Source organism: Salmo trutta, chromosome 14, assembly GCF_901001165.1.
Source record: "Salmo trutta chromosome 14, fSalTru1.1, whole genome shotgun sequence".
Taxonomy (NCBI): domain Eukaryota; kingdom Metazoa; phylum Chordata; class Actinopteri; order Salmoniformes; family Salmonidae; genus Salmo; species Salmo trutta.
The window spans coordinates 34,789,369-34,803,037 of NC_042970.1; the positions used below are offsets into that span (position 1 = coordinate 34,789,369).

Sequence of the window (13,669 nt, forward strand, 5' to 3'; positions counted from 1 at the left end):
TCATTAAGGCTGGCATTTCTGCCCTGTCTACAACATGCAAAGAAACTACATCATCATGCTTGACAGTGAATCAGCAAATAGCCTCTCGGCATTTTCTCTCTCTTGGTTTCTTTGCCATCAAACTGTGAGTCACTGACTGCATCTTGTCAAGGATTGGTTGGTCTGTTGATGAGAGGCTGCATGGATTCTACAGTATCTCAGAGTTTAACCTGATTTCTGGTCTTTGGTCATAATCTATGTCCCAGCTGCAGATGAGAAAGATTCTGTTTTAAGTTTGACTGGAAGAGCTTGAGAGAACTCAACATGTTGTTGAGTATTGCCAAACGTAAGTGTGTGAAAATAAAGAGGGCTCTATTTTCGGCTGGCATTAAGTAAGAGCAATTGTCAAATGCACGCTCGTTGGCAATTTCAACATGTTAAGCCGGCGCTGTGCTATTTACCAACCCTTGCACCAAGATTGGTAATTTACCTGTCTTATATGAGCTCGCTTGTGCTGAGGTGGAAGGGGTGGCAATATCTGAGGTGTGTCCTTAAAAACGTGCACCAAAGTGCCAATTTCAGGCAGAACTGGTGGGGATATATAAGACCAATTAAAAGCTGGTCTTAGCAATGGATTTTGACAGCTTAAGCGCAGATATAAACCTTGTATTTAGAAACATAATAGACTAATGTTTTTTCCCATTTCCTTTTATTAAAAACCAGGCATAGCCTCCCCTCCTCTCAATGAAGGCTGTTTTTTTTGTCCTGCCCAAAGCATTCTCCAAGTTGTAAAGACTATCAATAAAGAGTTTGACTTCTGTGACCGCCTTCTTAATCACCAAAGCTTTATTAAAATATTAAGTTTGGGAGCATTAAAACAGTGAGCAGACAAAAACACACCTGGAAGCACCTGTCAAGACTCCTGCATTATTTTCCTACTCTAGCAAACTGGCTCAAATTAAGATCTTAATTTATGTATATCATGTTATTCTTCTCGAGCTCTGCAGCATGTGCACAAAGAGAATTTAAAAAAAACTCAGTGGTGTGCACTGATCAGACTTGGGCCCGCCCTGCAACCTCATTGGTCAATACTGGGCCAACCTGCATTCTCATTGGACATCATTCCACCTGCCAATCAACATTATCTATCATGTTCGGTTGTTGCAGGCAAAATCAATAATATCAGCTAGGGATGTGCAACATAATATCAACTTCATAGGATGACGCATAAGTATAGGCTAAAGGGATTTTCCGAGAGGGAACTTCTGACAGCTATCAGACCCTCTGAAAATGATTCCCCTGTTCCGAATTATCCATGCAGCTATAGAAATGCAATTTATGCTCACTATCCAATTTGTGATTGCATTTTTATTTTCAAAATTAGAAACATGTTATACTAAATTACTAAAAGTTGTATTATTTAACAAGTTACCTTCCTCCAGCGAGAAAGCCAAGCTTCCTCCAGCGAGCAAGCAGGACTGACGATGTCAATGTGATAATGTTTGCATCAAATAACTTTTTGGATGCCTATTCATATAGATTATACATGATCATAATGCATTGTATAGACACTGGCTTTCAATTTCATGATCATGATCAGGCACATGGCTGGAGAAGGTCTGCAACTCGGGGCATTCCTGCATCTATAGGAACCCCTCTTTATACTTCAATTGGTACATTTTTAAGCTAGGACCCCGGTCCACAGGCGGGAGGCAGGGGCACTCCAGTACAGGAGGTGGATGCCAACCGCCGATATACCCCACAGAAGAAGAAGAGGCAGGGGCAACAACTGTAGCTAGCTAACTATGACACTGGTAGACAGTGTCCTTAGCCCCAGCCTATCGGGCACTGCTTTCCCGCAGTTCTGTTCATGGCGTCAAAGGCAGGTGTTCAGAAGACGGGAGCGAAGGACACTGGGTACTAGCTAGCACTCTCTTACACATCAGGCGGGGGCAACACCGGTAGCTAGCTAGCCAGCTGTCTTTCGCCCCGAAAAACTCAAAATACTTTTATTTCCCTTTTGACCTACATTGGAATCACATAGACAATCAGGGGAAATCCAAAATATCACAAGTGTCACACAAGCAGGAAGATGGCGTACTCAAGGGGGGGGACGTTCATGCAGGAACCAATGGGTTACTTGAGGAGGTGCCTGTAGATGCAGGAATACACACAGGCAGGAACTTCCCAAATTGTGGGCCACAATCACACACTGTAGCATGCTTCGAGGGGGTGCATTATCAACTGGGACAACTTGTGTGCTATCAGGCCAAAGAAAAAGGCATGGAATTATGGTTGGTTGGCATTACAGAAAGGTTGCCCCTCGTAAGTGGATGTATAGCCTACATTTCACGAGTGCCAAAAAAGTTGTATTTTGGCGGAGGGGCCAGGTTATGGGTGGACTCTCGTAATCTTTTGTGCAAATGTACTCCAAAATTCAGCCATAAAAACATAATTGAATACATCAGCCTACTCCATTTAGGAAATAAAAGTTGGGACCAAGATCTTTCAAATCGGGTTGACAATTATCTTCTAACTTTAGATTTGTGTCCCTCCATTTAGTATGATATGTTACGTTTTGTATGATATATATTAATTTGTGAATGTCTATCATCCATTTTTTATGATATGTTACTTCCTCCGATTCGCATGATATGTTATGAATTTCAATATGTACAGTATGCTACGAATTTGTTAGTACACGTTCACTATGAAGGGAACGAGCGTGCAACTCACATGTACTATACATTTTATGTGTTGAATGTAAAGATTGTGTGGCTTACTCCGCCAGGAGAAGATTACAGATGGTGTATTATGCATCTATGAGCCATTCCCAGAGAAACCTATTGGTGTGGATGTCAAAGCACTAACAGAGCTAACAGTGCCAAAGATAGTACAGACACCATGCATTGACAGAGAAACACAGTGAAGTACCTCAGGTCTGGAAGAAAAATACTGCCACTTCAAACAATTAATGGGTAATGTTTATTCATTATAACCATTGTTACAGTATATGTTGCTTCTCTTTGTTTATCCTCTTTCTTTCCCCCTTTCCTTCCTCCCCCCTCTCCCTCCCTCCCAGACACTGCGAGCGGCAGGGAAAACCTACATGATCTTCTTTGTGTTGGTGATCTTCGTTGGATCCTTCTACCTGGTTAATCTGATTCTGGCTGTGGTTGCCATGGCCTATGAGGAGCAGAACCAGGCAACAATAGAGGAGGCAGAGCAGAAAGAGGCAGAGTTCAAAGCCATGCTGGAGCAGATCAAGAACCAGCAGGAGGATGCACAGGTTTGTCCCTCCCTGGTGTTAGACTGGGTGAGGAGCCATCTGTCTGTTTGTCTCTCTGTCTGTCTGATTGCTGGGTCTATCTGTCTGTACACATCACTCCCTTCACTTCTCCCCTCTCCTACCTGTTCTGTCTTGCCACCCTTCAGGATGCCCAGGTTAGTCCCAGACTGGGTGTGGATGTTGTCTGTCTGTATGTCTGTCAGTGCCTGTCTGTCTTCAGAGATTCTTATCAGATTCGTAATTTTGTTTAATCCACAAAATTGTAGCTAAGGTTACTAACGCCAGCTAGCGCTAGTCAGCTGTACTTGCACCAAAATCAGGTATTTCTCTTCCAAAAAGCATGTTCTCCATCTGATAATGTATTGGTGAGTCAACCTGTTTTTAGGACTTTAATATCCATGACTTCGTTTTCTCACAGCTTTGTCTTGTCCTGCAGTAGACATAGGCTATAGCCTAGTGAGTAGCTCATGCTCCATGCTAAAACATTTATTTAGCAAATATTCAAATCAGAAAAAAGTGATTCGAACCAGAGTAAACAAATCAGCCCTAGACTGACTGACTGACTGACTGACTGTCTGTCTGTCTGTCTGTCTGTCTGTCTGTCTGTCTGTCTGTCTGTCTGTCTGTCTGTCTGTCTGTCTGTCTGTCTGTCTGTCTGTCTGTCTGTCTGTCTGTCTGTCTGTCTGTCTGTCTGTCTGTCTGTCTCCCTTCACTTTTTCCCTCTCTTACCTGTCCCCCACCTCCCCACCCCACAGGCTGCTGCCATGGCAACCTCGGCGGGCATGGTGTCGGAGGGCGACGCGGTGGAGGGGGGCGATGCAACGGAGGGTGGAGGTCACCTATCCCGTAGCTCCTCTGATGCGTCCAAGCTCAGCTCCAAGAGCGCCAAGGATCGACGCAACCGCAAGAAGAAGTCACGTCAGAAAGAGGAGGAGAAGAAAGAGAAGGGGGAGAAAGGCGAGAAGGTCGACCACGAGAAGCACGTTAAGTCTGAGTCGGACGATGGCAGCAGGAGGAGCATCTTCCGTTTCCCAGGCAACCGGCTGGGACGCAAGTCGTCCATCATGAACCAGGTAAAAACTAGCATGAGATAATAAAGATAAACTATTTTCTTAATTGAAGTCATTTTCAGAGACTTTCATGAGTAATGAGACATACAGTGCCTATCGTAAGTTTTCACTACCCTTGGATTTCTTCACATTTTACTGTGTTACAAATTGGGATTAAAATTGATTTAATTGTCCTTTTTGTGTCAACGATCTACACATTTACATTTACATTTACGTCATTTAGCAGACGCTCTTATCCAGAGCGACTTACAAAAACACGATAATGTGAAAGTGGAAGAACATTTCTACGTATTTTTATTTTTATTTATGTAAAATAAAACACTTTTATATCTTAATAAGATAAATATTCACCCCTTGAGTCAATATTAGAAGCAATTTTGACAACGATTACAGCTGTGAGTCTTGTTATTTTAACATTTCTTCAAACTCTGTAAAGTTAGTTATTGATAGACAGCCATTTTCAAGTCTTGCCATAGATTTGCAAGCAGATTTAAGTCAAAACTGTAACTACACCACTCAGGAACATTCACTATCCTCTTGGTAAGCAACTCAGAAGGACTTTTTTGAGAGAAACGTTCCACATATGGCACAGAGGTAGATTTATGGAGCCTGAAAAGATTTAGATATGGAAACACCACAGATTTGGCCCCCGGGGGCTGTGACAGCCATCTCACAAAATGGCCATTGTCGGTAATACAACGTTATAGTTCTGAAGTTTTTCTTACATTTTTTTAATAAACACACCAAATGTTGCACGAAGGTAGATTTAGGTACCCTAAAAATATTTCGATATGGAGCAACCACAGATTTGTCTCCTGGGGGCCGTGGCAGCCATGGCAGCCATCTTACTATATAGACTACCACTATTTTACAAACTTTTAATCTACAAAAAGTTGTGGCATATACTTCTTTGACTTTTAAAGTCACGGCTTATACTTCTTAGCCTGGATCTCCTGAAAACCAAAAGGTTTAACAGTTACACACAGTATAATACAATGAGTACAGAGAGAAACACAGCAGCCTGAAGGCCACATTTGTAGGAAAAAGTAAACATTTCTGGGACTGCTTCAAGTGGAGGTGAGTTAGAATGCTCTATTGATGAGGTAGCTCTACCTGCGACATAAAACCAGCCTCGGCCCAAGACGGAATATTATTTTGGTATAAAATCATAATTAAAGATAATTTTTATTGGGTCAGTGGAGGCAATCATAGAAACAGACCTAATATTTTTAAAAGAACATCAAAAGCCCTGGAACTAAGCCGCTAACTTACTATTTGCTACTAAGCAAAGGGATCTCATAGCCTTGGACCTGACCTGACATCCTGTATTCAAGTATAGCAACCAATGGCGTATATCAACCAACAGCTGTGTGTTACAAAAACGTGTTACAAAAGCTATAATACAGTATAACATATAGCCTATTTGGGGTGAAAGGTCTGTGTTGGCTCCATATCTTAGTCTTTGTAGGGTCCATAAATCTATCTCTGGACCAAACTTGGAACCTTTCTCGTAAAATAGTTCTTAGCTGTAAAATATTGGTACTGCTAGGCAGTCATTTTCAAAGATGGCTGCCACAGCCCCCTGGGGCCAAATCTGTGGTGGCTCCATATCTAAATCTTTTCAAGGTACAGCGCATTCGGAAAGTATTCAGACCCTGTGACTTTTTCCACATTTTGTTACATTACAGCCTTATACTAAAATGGATAAAATGAATTGTTTTCCTCATCAATCTACACACAATACCCCATAATGATAAAGCAAAAACTGTTTTTTTAGAATCTTCTTCAAATGTATAAAACAACAAACGGAAATACCTTATTTACATAAGTATTCAGACTATTTGCTATGATACTCGAAATTGAGCTCAGGTGCATCCTGTTTCCATTGATCATCCTTGAGATGTTTCTACAACTTGATTGGAGTCCACCTGTGGTAAATTAAATTGATTGGACATGATTTGGAAAGGCACACACCTGTCTATATAAGGTCCCACAGTTGACAGTGCAGGTCAGAGCAAAAACCAAGCCATGAGGTCAAAGGAATTGTCCGTAGAGTTCCGAGACAGGATTGTGTAGAGGCACAGATCTGGGGAAGAGTACAAAACATTCTGCATCATTGAAGGTCCCCAAGAACACAGTGGCCTCCATGATTCTTAAATGGAAGACGTTTGGAACCACAGAGACTCTTCCTAGAGCTGGCCGCCCGGCCAAACTGAGCAATTGGGGGAGAAGGGCCTTGGTCAGGGCGGCCACTCTGACAGAGCTCCAGAGTTCCTCTGTGAAGATGGGAGAACCTTCCAGAAGGACAACAATCTCTGCAGCACTCCACCAATCAGGCCTTTATGGTAGAGTGGCCAGACGGAAGCCACTCCACAGTAAAAGGCACATGACATCCCACTTGGAACTTGGCAAAAGGCACCTAAAGGAGTCAGGCCATGAGAAACAAGATTCTCTGGTCTGATGAAACCAAGATTGAACTATTTGGCCTGAATGCCAAGCGTTACATCTGGAGGAAACCTGGCATCATCCCTACGGTGAAGCATGGTGGTGGAAGCATCATGCTGTGGGGATGTTTTTCACTGGCAGGGACTGGGGGACTAGTCAGGATCGAGGGAAAGATGAACGGAGCAAAGTACAGAGAGATCCTTGATGAAAACCTGCTCCAGCCGCTCAGGACCTCAGACTGGTGTGAAGGTTCACCTTCCAACAGGACAACGACCCTCAGCACACAGCCACAACAACACAGAAGTGGCTTCGGGACAAGTCTCTGAATGTCCTTGAGTGGCCCAGCCAGAGCCCGGACTTGAACCCGATCGAACATCTCTGGAGTGACCTGAAAATAGCTGTGCAGCAACACTCCCCATCCAACTTGAAAGAGCTTGAGACGATCTGCAGAGAAGAATGGGAGAAACAAGCCTGGCACTATGCTACAAACCTGGCACTACAAATACAGTAGTGCCAGGCTTGTAGCATCATACCCAAGAAGACTCAAGGCTGTAATCGCTGCAAAGGTGCTTCAACAAAGTACTGAGTAATTGGTCTGAATACTATTGGGTATTGCGTGTAGATCGATGAAAAAGTCAAGGGGTCTAAATACTTTCTGAATGCACTATATATACGTCTGTATCAAATTTGATGCTTTTATCACAAAGTGAATGATTAAGCCACCCGACTACAATGATGTCATACCAATGCAATGTTTCATGTTAATGTAACAGAGGTTGCTATTGAGTGACAGAATTACTAAGGCCTCACACCTCTCCCTCGCTGCCATTTTTTATTTTCTCCTTTCTTCTTTCTCTCCTTCCTGGTGATAGTCAGTGACGTCTCATTGTGCTGACACATCTTCTGTTCAACACTAGTGCAGAGGAGAGCAGTTTTAGTGTAGCAGCAGTGACTGTACATTACACTAGTCTTGGTCTGTTTTGCTTTCACAGGACCACTCTACATTATTTATAAGGCCTTTTCATTGATCATTCACTGCCCTGCTGATAGCAGTAATCTAGCTGTGTTTTGTCATTACTCTGAGAAGCCCAGTCAGAACTGTTTACTAAGCAAAATGGACCTTTGCACATATTTGCGTGCCTGATTTCTAAAGTGACCATCTTCTAGTCTTTAGTTGCTGTGTCTTTCCATGTTTGAATTAACCATTATCTCTTTTCTGTCTCTGTAGCTAGGTTTCCATCCAATTGGCGACAGATTTGCGAATATTCTAAAATCTGCATAAAGAAAATATGCACTTTTTCCCACCAGTGGTGGGTTTCCACCACACAAAATGTCCTTTTTCGCTTAAGTTTTCATGTACCGAATAAAAATCTAAAGTTCAATATGTTTCCATCGCATTTTCAACTCTACCGATAGCTTTGTAACAAAAATTGTTGCGTTAAATAATAAATGTGCCTACTCTGTTCTTGGCAAGTGCGCTCTATCCAACAGCTCACAGATAGTCAAATCAAATCAAACTTTATTTGTGACATGCGCCGGATACAACAAATGTAGACCTTACCGTGAAATGCTTACTTACAAGCCCTTAACCAACAGCGCAGTTCAGAAAATATTTACCAAATAAACTAAAGTAAAAAATTATAAAGTAAAAAATTGTAAAAAGTAACACAATAAAATAACAATAATGAGGCTATATACAGGGGGTACCGGTACCGAGTCAGCATGCGGGGTACAGTCGAGGTAATTTGTACATGCACATCATAACTTATTTTCATCTGTAGCCTAATAAACTGCAAGGTTTCCCGAGTCGTAGTGGGAGGACCACACACCATGTCATCGCGTAACTCCAAGTTTACTTCGATATGATGGTTGTTATATCAACATTTGTGCATAAAGGGGTTTCCATCGTAATTGCGCGCATAATACATTTTACAGACACAAAAAGATCCCACCATGTCGAACAAACAAATGATCTGTCGGCATTTATACCCCCTGTATATAGCCTCGTTATTTTACCTTTATTTAACTAGGCAGTTAAGAACAACTTCTTATTTAGAATGACAACCTACCCCAGCCAAACCCTAACCTGGACAACGCTGGCCCAATTGTGCGCCGCCCTATGATACTCCCAATCATGGCTGGTTGTGATACAGACTGGAATTGAATCAGGGTCTGTAGTGAAGCTTCCAGCACTGAGATGCAGTGCCTTAGACCACTGCGCCAGTCAGGAGCTCCATTTGATCTTCATTTACTTTCTTTTTTTCATTCTTTCTCTCTCTCCCTCTCTCTTTCTTACCATCTCACACCAACCCCCTCTCTCTCTCTCTATCTCTCTTTCGTGCTTTGTTTCTCTATCTGTCTCTTCTTCTTTCTCATCCCCTCACCTCTCTCTCCCTTTACTTCTCACTCTGTCTCACCCACTCTCGTTCGCCTCCACCTATCTATCTATATTTCCCTCTATTTCTCTTCTCTCTCTCTCCATCCCCCTTCTCCCTCTCCCTCCTCCAGTCTCTCCTCTCCATCCCGGGCTCGCCCTTCATGTCGCGCCACAACAGCCGCAGCAGCATCTTCAGCTTCAACAAGGGCCGCCCTCCCAAGGACGTGGGCTCGGAGAACGAGTTTGCCGACGACGAGCACAGCACGGTGGAGGAGAGTGAGGACCGCCGGGGCTCCCTGTTCATCCCCTACCGCCGCAGCAGCTACAGCGGCTACAGCCAGGGCTCGTCGCGCCTCATCAACCCACTAGCGCCCCACATTGGAGGGAAGAGGAACAGCACGGTGGACTGCAATGGCGTAGTGTCACTCATCGCTCACCAGCCTGGCGGGAGCCTTCTGCCTGAGGTGAAAATAGATAAGGCAGCCACTGACGACAGTGTAAGGACGTCCATAAACAGTTTATAGGCATGATGGAGGTTGCTCCTGCCCTGGTCTCTCCAGCTTCTTTCTCCTCTTTTTCCTTCTCCTCGCCTTTCATTTCGGTCCGGTTTCCTCTCCCTCTCTCACTCTCTCTCTCTCTCTCTCTCTCTCTCTATCTCTCTTCCCCTCTCTCTCTCTCTTTCTTCCTCTCCTCTCCCCTCCTCTCTCGCTCTCTGTCTTACTCGCTCTTTCCCTTCTCTGTCCTACCTTCTCATGAATTGCTCAGCACCCACAGCCTTATTACACCACTCCAATGTTTAGTCTTTATTTCTCCCTGCCCCCCTCGCTTCAGCTGCTCTGAGTGGCTTCCACCAATGAAAAACAACAGATTCCTTGCATCCGTTATACCAGAGTAACCTGTCTATTAGCCTATAAGTCAGTTTAAAATCCTCCTGAATACAAGTCTCTCTAAGCACCTATCTAACAAACAGATATCTCTCCCTAGGATGCCATGCCCCATCCACAACAAGCATCACTAGAAACTCCCTCTTAATCTGGCCTCTTCCCAAGGATTTGCAAATTCAAGACCAGTTTATTCTGTCTGTCTTTCAGCACTATTTCTCCACCTCTCTTTTGTCCACCGCCCCAAGCTACTGGAGGTGCAATAAAACAGAACCTTTTTCCAATAACAGCATTCTTCCTCATCCTAGTTACACTAAAACAAAGGTGCTAGTTAGTACCAAAAAAGGGTTCTTTATTTTGTCCCTGTTTATAAAAATGTGTATGGTTCTTCATTACACTGATAGAACTAGAAGGTTCTTCATTACACTGTTAAATATTTCCCGGCTACTGGTTGCTGTGAAAATAAGGTAACTATATAAAAGGTTAATGTATTTGTAGAGCTGGAATAAGGTATTATTGCTGTAAGGGACAGTATGCTTTTGTATTCTGATTACTTCAGAGTAAACCTGACTTGGGATTTGAACTCACAACCTCTCAGTTGCCAGCGACCTGACATTCCTGCTATGCCACTGTGTTTGCGGGTACTATAGAGATTGTTAAAAGATTAGAACTAATAGATATTCTGTCATTTGTCCCTATGGGGGAACCCTTTTGGGTAATCATAAGGGGACAATGCGCTCTCCCAGAAGCTTGGCTGGTGCATAAAACCCGCAAATTCAGACAAACAGAAGGTGTGATGGGTCCGCACTCAAAAAGATGTAGCATTTTCACTACATAGCATACACAGACGTTTCGGCTTTGCAGCCTTCTAGATGGGGACGTTCAAGCGCCACACAGTCGACTCCAAGTAGCAGAACGTCTACACCTGTCTGTCCTAGAATTTTGAAAAGAATTCTAAACAGCATTTGTAGGGAACAACCAATGAGCAGCAGTTGCTTCTAATCAGGGTTGCCACTCATCTGATGTGGCTTCTCTGGTCTGCCAGAATATAGGGTATGGGAGTGGGCACAAAGGGCAATTGACGGCATCAGGTGTGAACCATTCATGAATCAATTGCCTAGGTGTCTGCTCACTTGGATGAATCATATCAATTCATGAGATAGCTTACCACGAAGGACATCGGGCACAGCCGTTCATAAATATGTGGGGCTAACTTATAAACGATATGCAAAATCTGATATGGGCAGTGTTCTTGTATAACAGTCTAAATTTGGCCTATAGCAATCTAGTTCTTCTTTTAAACTATGTGGAGATCACAGGAGATTGGTGATACCTTAGTTGGGGAGGACTGGCTCGTGGTAATGGATGGAGCTGAATGAATGGAATGGTATCAAACATGGTTTCCATGTGCTTGATGTCATTCCATTTGTTCCATTCCAGCCATTACTATGAGCTGTTCTCCCTTCAGCAGCCTCCACTGGTAGATCTACAGAATTTAATTGAAATATCCACATGGCTTCCCATTGGAGTAATTTGCTGTCATAATCACCTCTGCATGGTGGATACACTTTTTAGATCCCGACGCAACGCAATTCATTAATCAAATGATTTTGTGTCTCGCAACTGGCAAGGTGATATCTTGACGTCTGATAGTGGATTTATGTGCTCAAAGGCGTACTTTCCAAGCGCGGGATGTTTTTCAAATATCAATCTTCTTGCAAGAACACTGTAACATATAAATAACTTATTTAGTAGAGCAAGTTATACATTACTTTAACTCATCGTTCCTAGAAGTCTTAGGGCATACAAAGTTAGAACATTTCCTTATGGTGCTACATGAGATACATGATCTACAGGGGAACCATCCTTTTATGAATGCCTCTTTTCTCTCTCTGACCACATCTGATTTAACCAATATCTTTGATAGATTTCTTGATCGTTTATAGGTGAATAAAGGTTGATTCTGGAAGGCAGAATTTAAAGAGGAGTCTGATGATAGTAAATGCCAGTGTTTATTTTACAGAAAACTGGTTCTTCTGTTTTTATTTGGATTTATTAAGTAACTGGATTCTGTTTAAGCTTTTAATTTGATTTTTTTTTGCTTTATCAAGCCAGGTATCGGGTATCCTCTCAAGCGGAAACGCTCAATGAGAGAATTGGATTGTTTATCATATTTTTCTTCTGTGTCACAGATGCGACGCAGTCTAGGAAGTTGACTGACTGGTAAACCTCTTTTTAGGGGGATAACTATCCGTTGTCTGTATAGTATTTTAATCTGTAGGTTTTCTGTAAACTGTAATACTTAGAGATTGCCCCTTCTTTGTATCAAGTACATCTAATAAATATATAGAGTTAATGTTCTTTTCCATAGTGAAGGAAATAGATTGTACTCTAGAGTTAATGACCAGTGAGTGAATGTAGTTAAGACATTTTATTTAATTCTAAAGCAATCGTCTATATAGCGGGTCAAATATTTAACATGATCTTTGTAAGGATTATTTTCATAAATAAAATAAAATTTGAATTTCCCCATGAAGAGATTTGCTAATGGCTTTCCCATTGCTGTTCCAAAGGTCTTTAGGTAGTAATACTTTAGGTAGTAATTCTTGTCAAATAGAAAATAGTTTTTAGTAAGCACTAGTTGTGCAAGCTCAATGATATAATTTGTAGGCACATCACTTAAGCGGTTGGAGAGGAAGAATTTGACGGCCTCCATACCTCCATCATTCGGAATATATATGTGTATAGCGATGAGACATCAAGACTGACTAGTCAATTTCCTTCACTAATAACTGGTATACTGGTCATTTCATTAGAAAGTCAGTGGTGTCTTTTAGATGGGATTACAACTGTTTGACTAGTGGATAAATGTGGAAGCCCACATAACGAGACACCGTTTCAGTTAGGGAGCCAATACTTGAAACAATAGGTCTTAATCGAGGATCTGTGGTTGATTTGTGAACCTTAAATAAGCCATAAAGGATCAATACTGTAGGTTTTGGGACAGAAAGATTTAATTGTAAATTTAAATTCCTGTTCTGTCAACAATTTATTTTGTAGTCCTTTATCAAGGAAATCAATTTCTTGTAAAAAAAAATTACCATCCAACAAGCTATTCATGTTTTCTATATACATACATGTTGGTATTACAAATCACAATCCCACTTCCCTTATCTGATATCTGTATATTAATCGAGTTATCATTAATTAAGTAATCAAGAGCATTTTTTTGACTCCTGGAATGGTTGTCTTTTTGTTGTAAATGTCGACATTCACTTTGTTTCTTTAGTTGGATGTCAATGTAATTTTCTACCAATCTACAAAATGTGCTTGCTAACTGATGGGTTATTTAGAAATGTAATGAAAGTACTTTTAGGTCTGAAGCTGGAGTAATTAGGTAGAGCTTCAGTTCTAGGGCTAAAGAAACCTTTCAATTTGATATTGCATTAAAACTTAAATAGTTAAATTGTAACATGAATAGGATTTGTGACTGTATGCAGTACAATCCTTTGTTTAAAACATCACATTTCTTCACTAGAAAGCTGTAGTTAAAAACTACATTCTCTCGTGGAGCATTGTTGCTTTGGGAATCTTCGTTTACCTCATTCCCCCGTTCTCTCGTACCTCT

The 13,669-nt window shown here is 41.9% G+C and overlaps 1 protein-coding gene across 3 annotated transcripts in view; it reads left to right on the forward strand.

Moving 5' to 3' along the window:
* The window catches only part of LOC115207906 (sodium channel protein type 8 subunit alpha), a 120,001-nt gene that overhangs the window by 50,560 nt on the left and 55,772 nt on the right, over positions 1-13,669 (forward strand). For 2 of the 3 annotated variants that reach the window (XM_029775464.1, XM_029775465.1), the window contains exons 10-12: positions 3,062-3,268; positions 4,024-4,341; positions 9,292-9,624. In XM_029775464.1, the coding sequence (XP_029631324.1) occupies positions 3,062-3,268; positions 4,024-4,341; positions 9,292-9,624 (858 nt within the window). Of the gene's footprint in view, positions 1-3,061; positions 3,269-4,023; positions 4,342-9,291; positions 9,658-13,669 lie in introns of all 3 variants that reach the window. The other variant, XM_029775463.1, reaches the window with a different exon arrangement.